At 56.7% G+C, this 20,100-nt stretch overlaps 1 protein-coding gene across 1 annotated transcript; it reads left to right on the plus strand.

The window, feature by feature from the left end:
- Positions 1-23: 23 nt before the first annotated feature.
- On the plus strand, positions 24-19,900 carry WDR3 (WD repeat domain 3). The gene is made up of 27 exons (XM_077293606.1): positions 24-109; positions 2,059-2,231; positions 2,320-2,529; positions 2,995-3,113; positions 3,695-3,773; positions 4,155-4,250; positions 4,464-4,556; positions 4,637-4,738; positions 4,954-5,051; positions 13,711-13,806; positions 13,884-14,123; positions 14,193-14,286; positions 14,573-14,674; positions 14,747-14,832; positions 15,414-15,555; positions 15,832-15,888; positions 15,970-16,070; positions 16,816-16,927; positions 17,013-17,147; positions 17,218-17,268; positions 17,359-17,424; positions 17,495-17,587; positions 18,149-18,196; positions 18,287-18,330; positions 19,218-19,346; positions 19,530-19,623; positions 19,702-19,900. The coding sequence occupies exons 2-27, from the start codon at positions 2,061-2,063 to the stop codon at positions 19,855-19,857; spliced, it is 2,814 nt and encodes a 937-aa protein (XP_077149721.1). The 5' UTR covers positions 24-109; positions 2,059-2,060; the 3' UTR covers positions 19,858-19,900.
- The last annotated feature ends 200 nt before the right edge of the window (positions 19,901-20,100 follow it).

Here is a 20,100-nt window from a genome sequence, read left to right on the forward strand (position 1 = left end):
TAGCGCATGCGCTTTAAGGAATGACACTGAGCATGCGTCGTGAACACGTGTCTGTCTGAACCAGGAGCAGCCAGGGAGCACTACAGGGAAGATCGGGAGAGAGAAGCCGGTGAGAGCGGAGACTCCGTGTCCCCCGATAGTTGTTCTTATAGGACCCCCATGTGCCCCCTGATATCTGCGGTACACGGCCCTGTAAAGCGGGGTCTGCTCCTCGCCGCGCCCAAGTCTCTTATCTGCCCACATTACACTTGTTACCCCATAGTGATTCCCCTTGTGAGTTCCCCTCTCACCCCGCGTGCCCCTTTCCAGGTGTGTCCCGGGCTCCCTCTGCCTCCCCCCCCCCCGTCCCCCATGCCCTGACCCTTCTCTCGCCCCCCCCATGCCCTGACCCTCCTGTCGCCCCCCCCCATGCCCTGACCCTCCTGTCGCCCCCCCCATGCCCTGACCCTCCTGTCGCCCCCCCCATGCCCTGACCCTCCTGTCGCCCCCCCCCCATGCCCTGACCCTCCTGTCGCCCCCCCCATGCCCTGACCCTCCTCTCGCCCCCCCATGCCCTGACCCTCCTCTCGCCCCCCCCATGCCCTGACCCTTCTCTCGCCCCCCCCATGCCCTGACCCTCCTGTCGCCCCCCCCCCATGCCCTGACCCTCCTGTCGCCCCCCCATGCCCTGACCCTCCTGTCGCCCCCCCCATGCCCTGACCCTCCTGTCGCCCCCCCCATGCCCTGACCCTCCTGTCGCCCCCCCATGCCCTGACCCTCCTGTCGCCCCCCCATGCCCTGACCCTCCTGTCGCCCCCCCATGCCCTGACCCTCCTGTCGCCCCCCCATGCCCTGACCCTCCTCTCGCCCCCCCCATGCCCTGACCCTCCTGTCGCCCCCCCATGCCCTGACCCTCCTGTCGCCCCCCCCATGCCCTGACCCTCCTGTCGCCCCCCCCTCATGCTCTGACCCTCCTGTCGCCCCCCCCTCATGCCCTGACCCTCCTGTCGCCCCCCCCATGCCCTGACCCTCCTGTCGCCCCCCCCCATGCCCTGACCCTCCTGTCGCCCCCCCCCATGCCCTGACCCTCCTGTCGCCCCCCCCCATGCCCTGACCCTCCTGTCGCCCCCCCCCATGCCCTGACCCTCCTGTCGCCCCCCCCATGCCCTGACCCTCCTGTCGCCCCCCCCCATGCCCTGACCCTCCTGTCGCCCCCCCCCATGCCCTGACCCTCCTGTCGCCCCCCCCATGCCCTGACCCTCCTGTCGCCCCCCCCATGCCCTGACCCTCCTGTCGCCCCCCCCATGCCCTGACCCTCCTGTCGCCCCCCCCATGCCCTGACCCTCCTGTCGCCCCCCCCCATGCCCTGACCCTCCTGTCGCCCCCCCCCATGCCCTGACCCTCCTGTCGCCCCCCCCCATGCCCTGACCCTCCTGTCGCCCCCCCCTCGCCCTGACCCTTCTGTCGCCCCCCCCCCATGCCCTGACCCTCCTGTCGCCCCCCCCCATGCCCTGACCCTCCTGTCGCCCCCCCCTCGCCCTGACCCTTCTGTCGCCCCCCCCCCATGCCCTGACCCTCCTGTCGCCCCCCCCCATGCCCTGACCCTCCTGTCGCCCCCCCCCATGCCCTGACCCTCCTGTCGCCCCCCCCCATGCCCTGACCCTCCTGTCGCCCCCCCCCATGCCCTGACCCTCCTGTCGCCCCCCCATGCCCTGACCCTCCTGTCGCCCCCCCCCCCATGCCCTGACCCTCCTCTCGCCCCCCCCATGCCCTGACCCTCCTGTCGCCCCCCCATGCCCTGACCCTCCTCTCGCCCCCCCCATGCCCTGACCCTCCTGTCGCCCCCCCATGCCCTGACCCTCCTGTCGCCCCCCCCATGCCCTGACCCTCCTCTCGCCCCCCCCATGCCCTGACCCTCCTCTCGCCCCCTCCCCATGCCCTGACCCTCCTCTCGCCCCCTCCCCATGCCCTGACCCTCCTCTCGCCCCCCCCATGCCCTGACCCTCCTCTCGCCCCCCCCCCCATGCCCTGACCCTCCTCTCGCCCTCCCCCTGCAGTGACCCTTTTCTCTCCTTGCAGCCATGGGCCTGACCCGGCAGTACCTCCGCTACGCGGCCTCTGCCATTTTCGGGGTGGTCGCGGGTTTGAAAGGCAATGTGTGCTACGTCGCCCTGCGGGGTGAGAAGGGGCGATATGTGGCCGTCGGGGCCTGCGAACACGTCTTCATCTGGGACACCCGCAAGGGCGAGAAGGTAAGCAGCCGCCATGTGCCCCATGTTACTCCCCATGTTACTCGGGGCCCTGCATTGTGGCCCCTGACACCTGCGCTCTTCCCTGCAGGTCCTCCTCCTACAAGGACAGAGGCAGGAGGTGACGCAGCTGCGCCCCTCCCCCGACGGCCTGGCCCTGGCGGTGGGCTACGAGGACGGCTCCATCCGAATCTTCAGTCTGCTGAGCGGAGAGAGCGGCGTCACCTTCAACGGGCACAAAGCGGCCGTGACGGCCCTGACCTACGACCCGCTGGGGGGCCGCCTGGTGTCCGGCTCCAAGGTGCTGTATGCTGGGGGGTGACTGTATACCGTGGGGGGGGGGGGGTGACTGTATACCGGGGGGGTATTAGGATACAGTCATGCCCTGTGGCCCTGGTGGTCTGCTCTGTGGGGTCTCGGGTATTCGGAGCATCCTAGGCCCTGTGATTTACCAGATGTGTTCCGTCAATTCTCTGGTGGTCTTGTAGCCTTATACATGATGACCCTAGGGGTCTGCACTTCTCCAGTAGTCGGCGCCCTGTTCTCCCCGTGCTTTGGATGTGACATTGTCCCTGGGGGTCCGGGGGCCTAAAGCTGATGTCCAGGGATAACCATAACAAACCATATTGGTGTTTGCGCCCCACGACGCTGTGTGACGACCTTCACAGTGGGGGCTTTATCCCCTCAGGCCTGAGATCAGGCTTCTGTGTGCCCCGCTGGGCTGGAGGCCTTGTAGCTCCTGACCGTCCTCCCTCCTTCCCTGCAGGACACGGACGTCATCGTCTGGGACGTCATCAATGAGTGCGGCTTGTACCGGCTGAAGGGGCACAAGGACGCGGTGACGCAGGCGCTGATCCTGAGCGACAGGAACCTCCTGGTCACCAGGTACTGGCCGATGCACGGCGCAAAGGGGCCCGGGAGGGAGGGGGGGGCGGCGCACAGGGGCCCGGGAGGGGGGGGGGCGGCGCCAAAGGGTCCTGAGGGAGGGGCGGCGCCAAAGGGTCCTGAGGGAGGGGCGGCACCAAAAGGCCCGGGAGGGGGGGGGGGTCGGCGCCAAAGGGCCCGGGTAGTGGCGCCAAAGGGCCCAGAAGGGTGGAAGCGCCAAAGTACATGGTGGAGCGGCACATGAGTACGCGGGGTGGTGCTAGCATAGGAGGTGTCCGCTCTTTCTGCAGCGGCTGTAACAGATGCCGGACCCCCATAATTCTGAGAGCAGTTACTCCGCAGGGTCAGGGATTGCAGTTCTTCACCCGTAGAGGCGGCCGGGGCAGCGTCATTATTGGAGACGTAGGAGGAATGTTCGGCTCAGAGGCCGCCCTGCCTGCGGACTGTACAGCGTGGGGGGAGGGACGTCCTTCATTCCAGGGGTTTCCCACCCCTCGACTCCAGGGGCAGCCTGGGGGTCACACGTCCTGCGTGGCCTGACGTCTGTGCAGCGTTAACCCCGCGCCCTCTTGTCCCCACAGCGGTAAAGACGCCCTGGTGAAGTGGTGGGACCTGGAGACGCAGCACTGCTTCCGGACCATGGTGGGACATCGCATGGAGGTACAGGCCGCCAATAATGGGGGGCCGCAAATAATGTGGGGGGCGCTCCTGCAGATCACAGGGGTGGTCCTGGGTGTGTCATGTGACAGTCATGGCTCCCGCCGGGGGTGGTAAATGGGGCATCTGTGGCTGAGTGTGAAGTGTGGCTGGACTGCGGGGTCGTGGTCGCAGGACCCTTCGTGCCACTGTAAGACCCCTTTCTACTGTGTCGTGTCCAGACTCGCCGTCCAGCCTAATGCAGATGCCACTGTGGTCTGTAGGGGGCGCCACGTGGTAATATGCGCACCTAGGTTCCAGGATGGCGGCTCCGGTCATGTCACCGTTCTCTAGGCCTCGGTATGCATCATTCAGAGCAGTTCCCTGGTCCGTGTCCTCCCTCAGGTCTGGGGACTTGCCCTGCTGGCGGACGAGCGGCGGATACTGACGGGATCTGCGGACAGCGAGCTGCGAGCCTGGACCGTGTGCTACGTCAGGGAGGTATGTGCCGCGATCCCCGGCGTCCCCAGTCCCTGCCCCATCCCCACCCTGGCGTCCCCCGCCCCGGCGTCCCCACCCTGGCCCGTGTAGGTGGCGGCACTGTCTCCATACCCCACCAGGGCAGAGCGCTGCGGATTCACATGGTGGCCGGACATGCAGTCACAGTGTCACACGGCGGCCAACAAGCTGCGATCACTTTTCTTTCCTGCACAGACTGGAGACTCAGACGAACCTCTGCTGAAAAAAGCGAAAGGTCCCGCAGAGGAGGCCGGGAGTGAGGAGGCTGAAGAGGAGGCCACGGAGGAGGTACGGCGCTGTCATGGCGCAGGGTGTGCGGAGCCGGGGCCGGCGTCTGATGTCATCGCCGTCTGTATCTTTGTCTTCAGCGGATCCTGACCTGTCAGCGCTACGGCTCCATCATGAGAGAAGGACGAGACCGAGTGGTGACGCTGGCGGTGGACCGGACGAGGCGCTTCCTGGCCTGTCATGTGAGCTCCTGTGGTTACTACTGTGCAGCCCCCGAACGGGCGCATTAACCCCATGTGCAATTTAATTATAAACCTAAGCCCCGCCCACTTGTCAATATCAGTCCCATAGGGCAACAACCCACTCTGCTCCAAACCCCTACCCAGTACTGAATATAATGGGTAAGGTGACCGTCCCTTTAAGACCTGATTGGGCTCCTGACCGCTATCTCTTACAGGGAATGGACTCAATGCTGGAAGTTTTCTGTGTCCTAAATAAGGAGGAAATCGCCAAGAAAATGGAAAAGAAACTGAAGAAAGCCAAGAAGAAGACTAAGTAAGTGATGTAGACCAAGAGGCCCTGTTCTCCAGAGCTGCCCTCACTATTCTGCTGGTGCAGTCACTGTGTACATACATTACATTACTGATCCTGAGTTACATCCTGTATTATACTCCAGAGCTGCACTCACTATTCTGCTGGTGCACTCACTGTGTACATACATTACATTACTGATCCTGAGTTACATCCTGTATTATACCCCAGAGCTGCACTCACTATTCTGCTGGTGCAGTCACTGTGTACATACATTACATTACTGATCCTGAGTTACACCCTGTATTATACCCCAGAGCTGCACTCACTATTCTGCTGGTGCAGTCACTGTGTACATACATTACATTACTGATCCTGAGTTACACCCTGTATTATACCCCAGAGCTGCACTCACTATTCTGCTGGTGCAGTCACTGTGTACATACATTACATTACTGATCCTGAGTTACCTCCTGTATTATACTCCAGAGCTGCACTCACTATTCTGCTGGTGCAGTCACTGTGTACATACATTACATTACTGATCCTGAGTTACATCCTGTATTATACCCCAGAGCTGCACTCACTATTCTGCTGGTGCAGTCACTGTGTACATACATTACATTACTGACCCTGAGTTACATCCTGTATTATACCCCAGAGCTGCACTCACTATTCTGCTGGTGCAGTCACTGTGTACATACATTACATTACTGATCCTGAGTTACATCCTGTATTATACCCCAGAGCTGCACTCACTATTCTGCTGGTGCAGTCACTGTGTACATACATTACATTACTGATCCTGAGTTACATCCTGTATTATACTCCAGAGCTGCACTCACTATTCTGCTGGTGCAGTCACTGTGTACATACATTACATTACTGATCCTGAGTTACATCCTGTATTATACTCCACAGCTGCACTCACTATTCTGCTGGTGCAGTCACTGTGTACATACATTACATTATTGATCCTGAGTTACCTCCTGTATTATACCCCAGAGCTGCGCTCACTATTCTGCTGGTGCAGTCACTGTGTACATACATTACATTACTGATCCTGAGTTACATCCTGTATTATACCCCAGAGCTGCACTCACTATTCTGCTGGTGCAGTCACTGTGTACATACATTACTGAAGTACATATTCTGAGCTCCCTTTGTCTGGCCTTTGTTTTGTATACAGTGTCTGTACACATAGGCTCAGATACAGTGCCTCTACACATAGGCTTAGATACAGTGCCTCTACACATAGGCTCAGATACAGTGCCTCTACACATAGGCTCAGATACAGTGCCTCTACACATAGGCTCAGATACAGTGCCTCTACACATAGGCTCAGATACAGAGTCTCTACACATAGGCTCAGATACAGTGCCTCTACACATAGGCTCAGATACAGAGCCTCTACACATAGGCTCAGATACAGAGCCTCTACACATAGGCTCAGATACAGAGCCTCTACACATAGGCTCAGATACAGTGCCTCTACACATAGGCTCAGATACAGAGTCTCTACACATAGGCTCAGATACAGTGCCTCTACACATACAGTGGGGACAACAAGTATTTGCTCCACTGCTGATTGTGCAGTTTTCCCCCCTGCAGAGAATGGAGGGTCTGTAATTATCGTAGGTACACGTCACCTGTGAGAGACAGTCTAAAAATAAAATCCAGAAGATCACATTGTAGGATTGTAACGTAATTAATTTACATTTTATTGCATAAAATAAGTATTTGATTCAATAAAAAAAATAATTACTTACCGGTAATTCGGTTTCTAGTAACCTACGACGACCGCCCACAGGAGGTAATCTCATCCTAATAGGGACAGGAAACACGAAAGAGATCAAATATCCCCTCCCACCTCCACTCCCCAATGTTGTTATGAAGGACCACAATAGTATGAATGCTCAACCATATTTATTACTGCTAGATCCGATAATTGAGTAAGAGGGTGGGAATTACCCGTGATGTCGTGGTGGGTTATTAGAAACATAATTACCGGTAAGTCTAACTGTATTTTCTCTAATAACCCCCGACGACAGCACACCGGAGGAATACCAAAGACTAATGTCTAAGGAGGGACAACCGCCTGGAGAATCTTTCTCTCAAACGATAGATCTTTGACGGATGTTAAATCAGGTCTATAATGTCTGATAAAGGTGTGGACAGGTGACCAGGTAGCGTCTCTGCTTATCTGCTTGACGGAGGCGCTGGCTTTTTCCACCCGAGAAGCTGCTACTGCCCTGGTAGAATGAAGCGTGAACTTTTGTGGAGGCGTGAGATCTTGAACTCGATAAGCTTCAACGATCGCTCTCTTTATCCCATTTGCCACCGTAGTCTTGGATGCTTTCTTCCCTCTATTCTGGCCATAGGGTTGAATAAACCGGTTCTTATCGTTCCTCCACTCCCTGGTTATGTGGAGGTAATGTAGGACCACTCTCCTTACATCAAGAGAATGGAACGCCTCTTCTTTTTTTGTTCTTTGGGTTCTGGCAGAAGGAAGGTGTTACTATATCCTGATTTCTATGATGGTCTGTAACCATTTTTGGCAAAAATGAAGGATCAAGTTGGAACACCAGCCGGACTTCTAATATTCTCAGGTAGGGCTCCTTTATGGAAAGAGCCTGTAACTCCCCCACTCGCCTGGCCATTGTGATTGCCACCAGGAACGCCTTTTTCCAGGCCAACTTATCCAACATTATCTATGGTAGGGGCTCAAATGGTGGAAGCGTTAATCCTTTAAGGACGATATTGAGGTCCCAGGCGGGGACCAAACTGACCGGCCTAGGACAAAGTCGTGTAGCTGCTGTCATGAATCGTCTCACCCACCGATGTTCCTCAAGGGCCTGGTCGAAGCATGAGCTCAACACTGGCACCTGTACTTTAAGAGTACTGGGTCTGAGTCCTTTCTCTAAGCCCTATCTCTTGGTCAACATCTGGATTCAGACTCCGCTCTCCCGGGTGGATATCTCTTCTGCTCAGGAAGTTGGCTGCTTGTTGTCTGTTCCCTTTTATGTGAAGGGCTGACACGGACAGAAGATTCTTTTCGACCCACGAATATATTCTTGCCGAGATGCACTTTAGGTCTTCGTGCTTCGAATTTCCCTGGTGCCGAAGGTGTGTGACTGTGGTTACGTTGTCTGAATATACCCTCTCGTAGGTACCTCGGACCACTGATGTTGCTGCCCTGAGGGTCTCCACCATTGCCTTCAACTCCCTGAAGTTCGAAGACTGTCTCCTGACTTGGGTTGACCAGAGACCCTGGAAAGATGTCCCGGAGACTACGGCACCCCATCCCCTTTTGCTGGCATCTACTTCTATGGTGACTAGCGGGGACTGGATCCAAGGTACTCCGTTGTTCAGTTTCCCTTGGGTTGTTCCACCAGGCCAATGATGTCCGTATCCGGGCCGGTATTGACACTTTCTTGTCCAGTGATCTGGTGGAACGTCCCACTCTGCTAGCACATAACTCTGCAGGTATTAGGGTTGAACAATTAATATTATGTTCAATTCTCTAGTTGCCTACTCCTGGCCTAATAGATATTGATCATGTGCACTAAAGAAATACACCAGACACAGTCAGCTGTAACTCTCCTTGATCAAAGTGTGGCTCAGCTCCAAGAAGGGAAGTTTATTAGTCAAACACAATGTTATATATCTCCTGTAAGGGGGCTCAGTTAGCTCTAAAATGGGAGTGATCGGATGTATTTCATTGGTTAGTGGGTTGGGCATGAGCAAGTCCATGGACGGATTCATGAGGTCATCAGGGTGGGTTGGTCCGTGAGGTCATCAGGGTGGGCGTCGCTGTGGGTGGATCCATGAGGTCATCAGGGTGGGTGTCATCTTGGATACCAGAGCACACGGCATGCTGATACAGGAAATGGTGGCCATCTTTAGTGTCTTCATTGTTCATCTTGGATACCAGAGCACACGGCTCTGCTACAGGAGATGGAGGCCATCTTCAGTGTCTCACTTTGTCTGAGGAAAACTTATGTAAGGTTAAACAATACATGTTATAGGTTGCTTCTCTCAATTACCTTATGTGTTGAGGTTAATTAAGTATTTGATCTTGTGGCTCTCCTCAACACAGGTCTCTGGTGTGCACCTGGGCCCAGGCCACCGACTGGATACAAGATCTTTGAGCAGAGGACCGACATGGCGAATCTTATGGATACCGATCTTCTGCTCCGCAGAATGTTTATCTTTGCCCTCAGTTGAATCTGTTTCTCTTTGGACAAGAAGGTTTGCCCTGAGAATCCAGGAGAATTCCCGAGTCTTTCTGGTAGAAGGAATCAGATCTGATTTCTGATGACTTATTAGCCATCCCAGTGATGTTAGAGTATGGGAAGTTGTCTGTATGTGCTTCTGTAACACCCGTACTGACGGTGCCACCAGCAGAAAGCTGTCGAGATATGGGATGATACAGACCTCTGACATGAGCCTTGACTTCTGCCATGATTTTCGTGAATATTCAGGGTGCCGATGATATTCCGAATTGGGAGTACGTTGAATTGAGTGCGTTATCTGCTCTCCTTGGGTAACTGCGAATCTCAGGAACTTCCGATGTTTGGGATGGATCGGGACATAATATGCGTCCTCCAGATCGATTGTTGCCATGGCGAAGTTTTCCTTTCCGAGGAACTGCCGATTTGATGGACTCCATCTTGAATCTCCTGTAACAGATGTGTTGGTTCAGGGGCTTCAGTTTTATTATAATGCTGTGGGATCCGTCCCCTTTTTTTTTTTTTTTTTTTTTTTTTTTTCTTTTATTAAGAGTCTGGAGTAGTGACCCTTGTTCTTCTTCACCTCCTGGACTAGTGAGATTGCCCCCGAGGCCAATAAGTTTCTGAGGTCTGACTTTACGGCACTTTGAAGTGTCTCTGTAGAGAGTTCCGTAATTCTTACTCTCTGTTTAGGGTAGGAGGTAAATTCTATCGTCACCCTTTCCTGGACTGATCTTAGGACCCATGGGTTGGTGGATATCTCCCGCCATTGTGGAAGGAAATGAGAAATACGACCTCCTACTTTCCTTTGAGCGTCATGGTTTACTCTGATGTTTGCCCTGAGAGAGAAACACATTTCTGCCTCGGCCTCCTTTTGGGGTAGCTCGGCCTCCTTTTGGGGTAGCTCCGCCTCCCTGTCTTTCCTTTACCTCAGAACTAGGAACGACTGCTCCTGAGGGGGCCGGAAGGACCTGTTTGGCACTATTTGGTTCGGGCAGTGACTTTATCTTGTACGAAACCTTCTCCAGTAAGTCATCCAGAGCTGGCCCGAACATATTTCTCCTTAAAGGGAATGGAACATAGGTTGATCTTAGATGCTACGTCTCCGCTCCAGGATCTCAGCCACAGGGCTCGTCTCACCGAGTTGGAATGTGCCGCTGATCTGGCCGATGCTCTGAGGGATTCCGCTGAGGCGTCTGCCAGGAAAGCTGTAGCATTTTGGAGAAGGGGTAATGAGGCGAAGATTTCTTCTCTGGGGGTTCCGGTTGCCGGATGTTCTTCCAGCTATCCCCAGCCAGCGCGACGTTGATCTGGCTACCGATGTAGAGACCGCATTTGTCAGGTTTTCCTGAGGAGTCCCTCCAAGTTGCGTTACAGAGGATCTTTCAATTGAGAGGAATCCTCAAACTGCAAGGTAGTTCCCTTGGCCACCTGGACAACCTGAACATCTACTTTGGGCACTTCGGAGCAGCATTCTGCAGCTTCGTCATCCACTAGGAATCTATCCATTCATTCTGAGGGAGTGCTCAGCCCTTCTTCTGGAGCTTCCCACTCTTTTCACAACCAGCTCCCGGATATTCTTCTGTATCGGGGAAAACCAGCTTCCTTTTTGATCGGAGACCTCCAAACATTTCTTCCTGTACTGTACCTGCTGGTTTCTCCTCTTCCACTTCCATGGTTCTTCTCACCGCTGTGAGGAGTTCCTCCATGTTATCCGAGGAAAAGTAGAATCTCTCTTCCTGCATCTCTGGGTCAGGACTCGGTTCGCCTTCTTCTAGGAATTCCTCCGGCATGGACTCCTGGGAGTCCGAATCCTCTTCCTGATAAATCTTCCTCTTTTTTTGCTGCTGGAGGGACACACGGAGCAGGTATTGCCTGGGAGAAGGATGCATCTCCTGACGTACTATCCCTTTAATTTCTTCTCTTAAAGAGGGCTGTTCTTCTTTCAGAGCCTTCTCTATACACTCCTGACAGAGGTTTTCCACGGGAGGAGGAGGAGAGCCTTTTTTGCACATATCGGACATTTACGACTAGTGGCCTTAGATTTACTCCTTGGTGCAGGTTCCTTGTGCCCCTGAAAGAGAAGGTAAAAAGGATTTAAGTATCTCCACCTGCACCATGGACTGGATCCAGTGCCTGTATACTTACAGGGATCGGCACAGCGCTGGGCTCCACAGACGCGGAGCGGGAAGGATCAGACTCCATGCTACCACAGTTTCCTCCCTTACTTGATCTTCTGTCCCGGGCTCCTTAAGTAGGGCGACCAGCCAGCGCCTCCCTCCAATCAGAGGGGCTCCTCCCCCGCTCTTCCCAGTTGGTGGACTCCATCGGTGGATTCCTGCCTTCTTGAGTTTCCCGGTGTGTTCCACAGTGGAAAGCAAAACCGGAAGTGACGATCTCAGCATGCCGGCCGTTGTTTGATGTCGCTTCCGGCCGCGGGGACCGCACCAGTTTACATCGAGGGAAGCCCTCGTCCCTCGCAGCACAGCGGTCCACACCAGCAGGAGCAGGGGGAGGAGATGGGCCCGGAGAGCTGAGAGGCCTCCTGCCCGAGAACTTCCCCAGACTTTACCCGGAGGCCCAGACTGGGGGAAAGACCACGTCCTACGGAGCCAGGAACAGCATCCTGAGAGGGAGGGTAAGACCGACCGAACTCCTGCTGCCCGGCTATGTTAAATGTCTGGTGTCAGCCGCCGGCAAAGGGCACCGAGGATGACCTCTTCATCCCTATAGGGACAGGAAAAACACTGGGGAAAGGAGGTGGGAGGGGATATTTGACCTCTTTCGTATTTCCTGTCCCTATTAGGATGAGATGACCTCCTGTGGGCTGTCGGGGGAGGTTATTAGAGAAACAGAAGTAAATATTTGGTTCAGAAACCTTTGTTTGCAGTTACAGAAGTCGGATGTTTCCTGTGGTTCTTGCCCAGGTTTGCACACACTGCAGCAGGGATATTGGCCCCCTCCTCCACACAGATCTTCTCCAGATCTTTCAGGTTTCAGGGCTGTCGCTAGGCGACAGTTTCAGCTTCTCCAATGATTTTCTATTGGGTTCACGTCTGGAGACTGGCTAGGCCACTGCAGGATCTGGAAATGAATGCTTCTTACAGAGCCACTCCTTAGTTGCCCTGGCTGTGTGTTTCGGGTCATTTTCATGCTGGAAGACCCAACCACAACTCCTCTTTAGTGCTCTTACTGAGGGAAGGAGGTTGATGGCCAAAATCTTGCGATACAAGACCCCATCCATCATCCCTTCAATGCGGTGCAGTCATCCTGTCCCCTTTGCAGAAAATCACCCCAAAGTACAATATTTCCTCCACCATGCTTCACGGTTTGGATGATATTCTTGGGGTTGTACTCATCCTTCTTCCTCCAAACACGGCGAGTGGAGTTGATACAAAAAAGTTTTATTTTGGTCTCATCTGACCACATGGCCTTCTTCTATGCCTCCTCTGGATCATCCAGATGTCATTGGTGAATTTAAACAAGTGTACACATGTGCTGGTGTGAGCAGGGGCCCTTGTGTGCTCTGCAGGATTGTACTCCATGACGGAGTGGTAAGTTACTGACACTAGTGTTTGAGACTGGTCTCCGCTCTCTTGAGGTCATTGACCAGGTCCTCCCGTGTAGTTCTGGGCTGATTACTGACCTTTCTTAAAATCCTCCTTACCCATCGAGGCGAGATCTCCCATGGAGCCCCAGACCGAGGAAGACTGACAGCCATCTTGTGTTTCTTCTATTCTCTAATAATTGTGCCAACAGTTGTTGTCTTCTCACCAAGCTGCTGCCTATTGTCCTGTAGCCCATCCCAGCCTTGTGCAGGTCTGCAATTGTGTCCTTGGTGTCCTAAGACAGCTGTTTGGTCTTGGCCATGGTGGAGAGGTTGGAGTGTGATTGTATGTGGACAGGTGTCTTTATACAGGTAACGAGGTCAAACAGGAGCAATTAATCCAGGTAATGAGCAGGCTTCTTACAGGAAAACTAACAGGTCTGTGAGAGCAGAATTCTCGCTGGTTGGTCGGTGATCAAATACTGATTTTCCCCCTGTAGATGATGGTGCTCGGTGCTCCACGGTTTGTAAGCCTCCGTTTTGTGTTCACAGCTGTTATGCAGATTTGTACGTTTCCATGGCTGCAGACGATCTCGCGCTATCTGATTTTGCGGTGCTGACTGTTTTCACCTCCAGACTACGCAGGGATCGTTTGTAGTCTGTTACCTTGGAGACGCATAGTTCTGTACGTGAGCTGTGTACCCAAAACTGGAGGAGATTTTGACCCGATCCTTAGAATGAGGCGACGTTTATCGATTTCTCTTTTTCTGGAGAAATAAATTGTGTAAAGATTGCTGAGGTCGGTGATTTGCCCCCATGACAACACTGCTGCGCAGGATCCGCCCTGCGGGGTCCACATGTGACTGTCAGGCGGTCTCTCATGCTTGTTGCTTTTGCGCTGCAGACAGACTGACGGGCAGCAGGCGGCACCGGACGTGGAGCAGACGCTGCAGGACGAGATTGTGAAAGTCGCCAGCATTAAGGCCTCCTCGAAAATTAAGTAAGTGCCCCCCAGCCCCTCCCCATCTGTGGTCCGCCGTCCGCCACCACTGACCGCTGCCACCTCTGCCCCCACAGGTCATGTGACCTGCTCGTCTCTGCTAAGGGGGAGCTGAAGGTGGTGGTCCTGCTGCAGAACAACAGCGTGGAGGGCTTCTCCGTGCTGGCCGAGCCCACCCAAGCCGGGAGCGCGCAGAGTACCAAGACGTCTCGCCTGACGCTGGGGGGGCACCGCAGCGACGTCCGGACCACCGCGTTCAGCTCTGACAACATCGCCGTCCTGTCCGCGTCTGCGGAGTCCGTGAAGATCTGGAACAGGTAGGACGGAGGGCGGCAGTCGCCCCAGAGCTGCGCTCACTGCTCACGTCCCGCCACCTCTGCCCGCAGGTCCACGCTGCAGTGTATCCGGACCATGGCCTGCGACTACGCGCTCTGCTCGCTCTTCGTCCCGGGAGACAGACACGTCATTGTCGGCACCAAGGTAACAGGCTGGAGCATGACTCCGCAGGGGCCCTGAATACATTGCACAGCTGTCACATGACCGGCTCCTGAGGGGAGGGGCAGGAGCCAATGGTCCGATTCCCTCTCCCCTCCATAATCTGCCTCTTATTGGCTACGCCGCAGACCCTGTGACCTGTGCAGTGGGGTCAGGGGTCATGCTGGTCATTTGTAGCAGCTGTGGGTCACATGACAGGATCCTGGCCCCTCCCCACACACATGCCCCTCCCCCACACATGCCCCTCCCTTTCATTGCTCGCGTCTTTCAGTCCGGGAAGCTGCAGCTCTTCGATCTGTCATCTGGGACGGAGCTGGACGCCGTGGAAGCTCACGATGGCGCCGTGTGGTCCATTGCGCTGTCACCTGACCAGGTAAGGAGCGGTCACTGGATGCTGAGGGTTGTAGTCCGGCCCACACAGTACTGACATTCTCCTGTGTCATAGCGCGGATTCACCACTGGGGGCGCCGACAAGTGCGTGAAATTCTGGGAGTTTGAACTTGTGAATGACGACACCGATACACAAAGCAGGTGAGGATGATGGGAGGAGTAGTGCAGCCCTGAGGATGATGGGAGGAGTAGTGCCGGCGGGAGCTGTCCGCAGTGCAGCCCTGAGGATGATGGGAGGAGTAGTGCCGGCGGGAGCTGTCCGCAGTGCAGCCCTGAGGATGATGGGAGGAGTAGTGCAGCCCTGAGGATGATGGGAGGAGTAGTGCAGCCCTGAGGATGATGGGAGGAGTAGTGCCGGCGGGAGCTGTCCGCATTGCAGCCCTGAGGATGATGGGAGGAGTAGTGCAGCCCTGAGGATGATGGGAGGAGTAGTGCTGGCGGGAGCTGTCCGCAGTGCAGCCCTGAGGATGATGGGAGGAGTAGTGCTGGCAGGAGCTGTCCACAGTGCAGCCCTGAGGATGATGGGAGGAGTAGTGCTGGCAGGAGCTGTCCACAGTGCAGCCCTGAGGATGATGGGAGGAGTAGTGCTGGCAGGAGCTGTCTGCAGTGCAGCCCTGAGGATGATGGGAGGAGTAGTGCCGGCGGGAGCTGTCCGCAGTGATGGGAGTGACGGCAGCCACGACACTGCACTGAGGATGATGGGAGTTGTGCTCTGTCTGCAGTCGCCGTCTCTCGGTGAAGCAGAGCCGGGTGCTGCAGATGGACGAGGACGTGTTGTGTGTGCGGCTCAGTCCGGATGGTCGGCTCCTGGCCGCGTCCCTGCTGGACTGCACCGTCAAGATCTTCTACGTGGACTCGCTGAAGGTAACGGAAGGACCGGGGTCAGTGAGGCGGAGCGCCCCCCGGGGGTGTCTGCCGCTCACTGCTGCCTCCATACATCCGGATGTGACCGTTCGCCCCCCTCCCGCTGGTCCTGTGCCTGCTCCGCCCTCACCCGCTTGCTCCGGTCCTGTCCCCCCTTCCCTCCCTCCCTCCCTCACCTGCTGGCTCCGGTCCTGTCCCTCGTCGTCCCCCCCGCTGGTATGTCATGTCCCCCCCTCCCCTGCCTTCTCCGGTTGTCACCGCCGTCTTGTCTTTCAGTTCTTCCTCTCGCTGTACGGACACAAGCTGCCGGTCCTGTGTATGGACATCTCACACGTAAGTATCGCGGGGGCGGGGTCTTTCTGGGGTAGGGGGCTGTGCAAGGCTGTCATGTGATCGCTGAGCCTTCTCCTATAGGACAGCGCCATTATAGTCACCGGATCAGCTGATCGTAACATCAAGATCTGGGGCCTGGACTTCGGGGATTGTCACCGCTCAATGTTCGGCCATGACGACAGGTGAGCGAGAGAAGACCCCCATATGGAGGCCGTCCCCTCCTGTGTATACCCCTCAGCTCGGCGGCCCTCTCTGTACGCCCCGCGGCCGCCTCTCTGTACGCCCCGCGGCCGCCTCTCTGTACGCCCCCGCGGCCGCCTCTCTGTACGCCCCCGCGGCCGCCTCTCTGTACGCCCCCGCGGCCGCCTCTCTGTACGCCCCCGCGGCCGCCTCTCTGTACGCCCCCGCGGCCGCCTCTCTGTACGCCCCCGCGGCCGCCTCTCTGTACGCCCCCGCGGCCGCCTCTCTGTACGCCCCCGCGGCCGCCTCTCTGTACGCCCCCGCGGCCGCCTCTCTGTACGCCCCGCGGCCGCCTCTCTGTACGCCCCGCGGCCGCCTCTCTGTACGCCCCGCGGCCGCCTCTCTGTACGCCCCCGCGGCCGCCTCTCTGTACGCCCCCGCGGCCGCCTCTCTGTACGCCCCCGCGGCCCCCTCTCTGTACGCCCCGCGTTCCCCGCTGTATCCTCCGCAGCCCCCCTCTCTGTATGCCCCGCTGTATCCTCCGTGGCCCCCTCTCTGTATGCCCCGCTGTATCCTCCGTGGCCCCCTCTCTGTATGCCCCGCGGCCCCCCTCTCTGTACGCCCCGCTGCCCCTGCTGTATCCTCCGTGGCCCCCTCTCTGTACGCCCCGCAGCCCCTGCTGTATCCTCCGTGGCCCCCTCTCTGTACGCCCCGCTGCCCCTGCTGTATGCTCCGCTCTCTCCGCAGCGTCATGTTCCTGCAGTTCGTGCCCCGGACGCACCTTTTCTTCAGCGCGGGGAAGGACCGGAAGGTGAAGCAGTGGGACGCAGACAAGTTCCAGCAGGTGCAGACCCTGGAGGTGAGCGCAGTGTGGGGTCCGCTCATTTACATAATGGGAGGGGCTTGTGCTGGGGGCGGAGCGTCTGATGTGGGTTCTGTTCCAGGGCCATCATGGAGAGGTCTGGTGTTTGGCCGTCAGCCCCAGTGGCGACCATATTGTGTCCTCGTCACATGACAAGTCGCTGCGTCTGTGGGAGAGGACGAGGGAGCCGCTGATCCTGGAGGAGGAGCAGGAGATGGTGAGGCGGCGAGCGGCGGCGGCCATCGCTGATCGCTGGGATAAACCTCATTATTCTCCTGTCATTTCAGCAACGTGAGGCCGAATTCGAGGAAAGTGTGGGGACGGGCGCGCAGCCGGTGGTGAGTACCGTGTGCTCTGCGCCTCCGTGGCTCTGCCCCTCCGTGGCTCCGTGCCTCCGCAAGGGACTGATCACTGCTTGTTCTCCACAGGTCGCCGGGGAGAAGGAGGGTGAAGCCGCTCTGGCCGGGAAGAAAACCATCGAGACTGTGAAAGCGGTGAGTGTGTGGGCGACTGAGCGCCGCCATGTGTGTCCGATACTGGTGCTCACCTGTCGTGTCCCCTCAGACGGAGCGAATCATGGAGGCTGTGGAGCTGCACCGAGAGGAGAGCAGCAAAGAGGAGGAGTACCGGGCGCTGTGCCGGGCGGCGGGCAAGGAGGTGAACACATAAAGTGTAGGCGGGGGAGGGCGGACAGTGTGCGGGGACGGGTGTGTACACGGGAGAGGGAGGTAAGAATGTGCCGTTGGGGGGTGGAACAGGTGTGTGCTGTGTGTGTGGGGGGGGGGGGGGATGGGTGTGCCGTGTTCTTGAGAGGGGGGTAAGGATGTGAGGTGGGGGACAGGTGTGCACGCGGGGGGGGAGTGGATGTGCTGTGTACACGGGGGGGGGGAATGGATGTGCTGTGTACGCGGGGGGGGGAGTGGATGTGCTGTGTACGCGGGGGGGGGAAGTGGATGTGCTGTGTACGCGGGGGGGGGGAAGTGGATGTGCTGTGTACGCGGGGGGGGGGAAGTGGATGTGCTGTGTACGCGGGGGGGGGGAAGTGGATGTGCTGTGTACGCGGGGGGGGGGGAGTGGATGTGCTGTGTATGCGGGGGGGGGGAATGGATGTGCTGTGTATGCGGGGGGGGGGGAATGGATGTGCTGTGTACGTGGGGGGCCGCAGAGCGGGGTATGGGGGGCGCCGGTATCTTGGTCACTGACTCCTTTTTCTTGCAGCTCCCCAGGAAAATCCACCCGATCCTGCAGGCGTTTGGCAGCGTGTCGGTGAGCTCCGCGCACTTTGTTACTGCCGTGGCACGTGTGCTGTGGCCTCTGACGCTCCCGTGGTGTTAACCCTTTCCTTTTCCTCCACAGTCTGCGGACTATGTCCTGGATGTCATCAAGAAGGTGCGCTCCAGGTAGGTGGCCTCACACGAGTCCTGAACGACGGCTCCTGGGCTTCCTGTGCTGCAGTAGAGATGAAAACCAGGTCAAATGTTCTGCGCAGGAAGGAGGGAGACGCAGAGCCGCCGCCGCCATGAACGTGCCGAGACGAGCGCCAGGTTACCAGAAGTCCTGACGGCGCGGCTTCTGCTCGTGTATTCTCTTATTGTAACACTAGGTGGCGATGTGAGGAGCATCTCCCTCTACCCATAGCTTTGTACAGTGACATCTAGTGGCTGCACAGAGTATGACGGCACGTGAAGTTTAATACTGACATCTAGTGGCCGCACTGAGTATGACGGCAAGCGGAGTTTAATACTGACATCTAGTAGCTGCACAGACGGTGCACAGTCTTTAATAATGTAAAGTGGTGATGAAGAGACCTGTGTAGTCTGGAAAGCTTACAATTTGTTACCATCTTTTCAGTTAGCCATTAAAAGGTATCAACCACTGAGGACTCTCAATTCTAAATATAGTCTTTAATACTGACATCTAGTGGTCGCACAGAGTATGACGGCATGCGGACTTCATTACTGACATCTAGTGGCCGCACATAGTATGACAGCATGCAGTTTATTACTGACATCTAGTGGTCACACTTAGTATGACGGCACATGGACTTCATTACTGACATCTAGTGGTCACACTTAGTATGAGGGCACATGGACTTTATTACTGACATCTAGTGGTCGCACAGAGTATGACAGCGCCAGAACAGAACACATTTTGTTGTAAAATGTTTAAGTAGATCTTATAAACTGTAATTGGTGCTGATTTCCCACAGCTGACCAGTGGGGTCAGGCGGCCATTGTGGGGGATGGTGGTGTGGCCTCTGGTTTGTAATGTCCGGTCTCCTCTGCAGCGAGCTGGAGGAGTCTCTCCTGGTTCTTCCGTTCTCCTACGTCCCGGATCTGCTGACTCTCTTCCGGGATTATATGCGGCGCAGTCAGGACGTGGAATTAATCTGCCGCTGCCTCTTTTTCTTGCTCAGGTTGGTCCTGGGACGGGTCCTGGGGTGCAGAGGAGCCGGGTATATCGGGGGAGCTGTATGTCTGTACTCTGGGGGTCCTCTGTATGGGGTGTTAGGGGCTGACAATGCAGCGGAGCTCTAGATTGTTGGGGTGAATGTGTCATGGTCCTGACATTGATCTCTTTTCTCCTGATCCATCTCCAGGATCCATTTTGGGGAGATCACCAGTAACCACATGCTGCTGGGCGTCATGGAGGATCTGAAGAGCTGCACCATCTCGCGGGTGTCGGAGGTTCGGGTAGGTCCCCTGATCACACGGTTTCCTGGCACACCGCGTATTTCCTGTGCATCTTGTGACTCTCTCTGACCTTCTCAGGATGTAATGGGGGTGAACATGGCCGCCCTGCAGTTCCTGAAGAGAGAGATTGAAGCCAAGGAAGAAATTCTATTTTTTGCTGATGCCACCGAAAGGTTCGAGGAAAAGAAGAAAAAACGGAAAAAGAAGGAAAAAATGCTCCTGACCCTGGTGTGATACCCCTCGCCCCCCCCCCCCCCCCCGAAGTGCACATGACGTGACCAGAGCACCGCGGGCCCCTGGCATGGGCCCCTGGCTTGAGCGGTCGGAGCGCTGCGGGCCCCTGGCGTAAGCGGTCGGAGCACTGTGGGCCCCTGGCGTAAGCGGGCGGAGCGCTGTTGAGTCCCTCCCCCAGCTCTGGACTCTTAGAATGATCCCTGCTCTCCCTGTGGTGGGATAGATGAGGACCCCGGACTCTGA

This window comes from Ranitomeya variabilis, chromosome 3 (assembly GCF_051348905.1).
Source record: "Ranitomeya variabilis isolate aRanVar5 chromosome 3, aRanVar5.hap1, whole genome shotgun sequence".
NCBI classification, from domain to species: Eukaryota; Metazoa; Chordata; class Amphibia; order Anura; family Dendrobatidae; genus Ranitomeya; species Ranitomeya variabilis.

Coding starts and splice junctions, on each gene's coding strand:
- WDR3 (XM_077293606.1), top strand. CDS start 2,061: ATGGGCCTGACCCGGCAGTACCTCCGCTACGCGGCCTCTGCCATTTTC. Junction 5,052..13,710: donor AAAGCCAAGAAGAAGACTAA/GTAAGTGATGTA, acceptor TTTGCGCTGCAG/ACAGACTGACGGGCAGCAGG. Junction 19,347..19,529: donor TGCCTCTTTTTCTTGCTCAG/GTTGGTCCTGGG, acceptor ATCCATCTCCAG/GATCCATTTTGGGGAGATCA.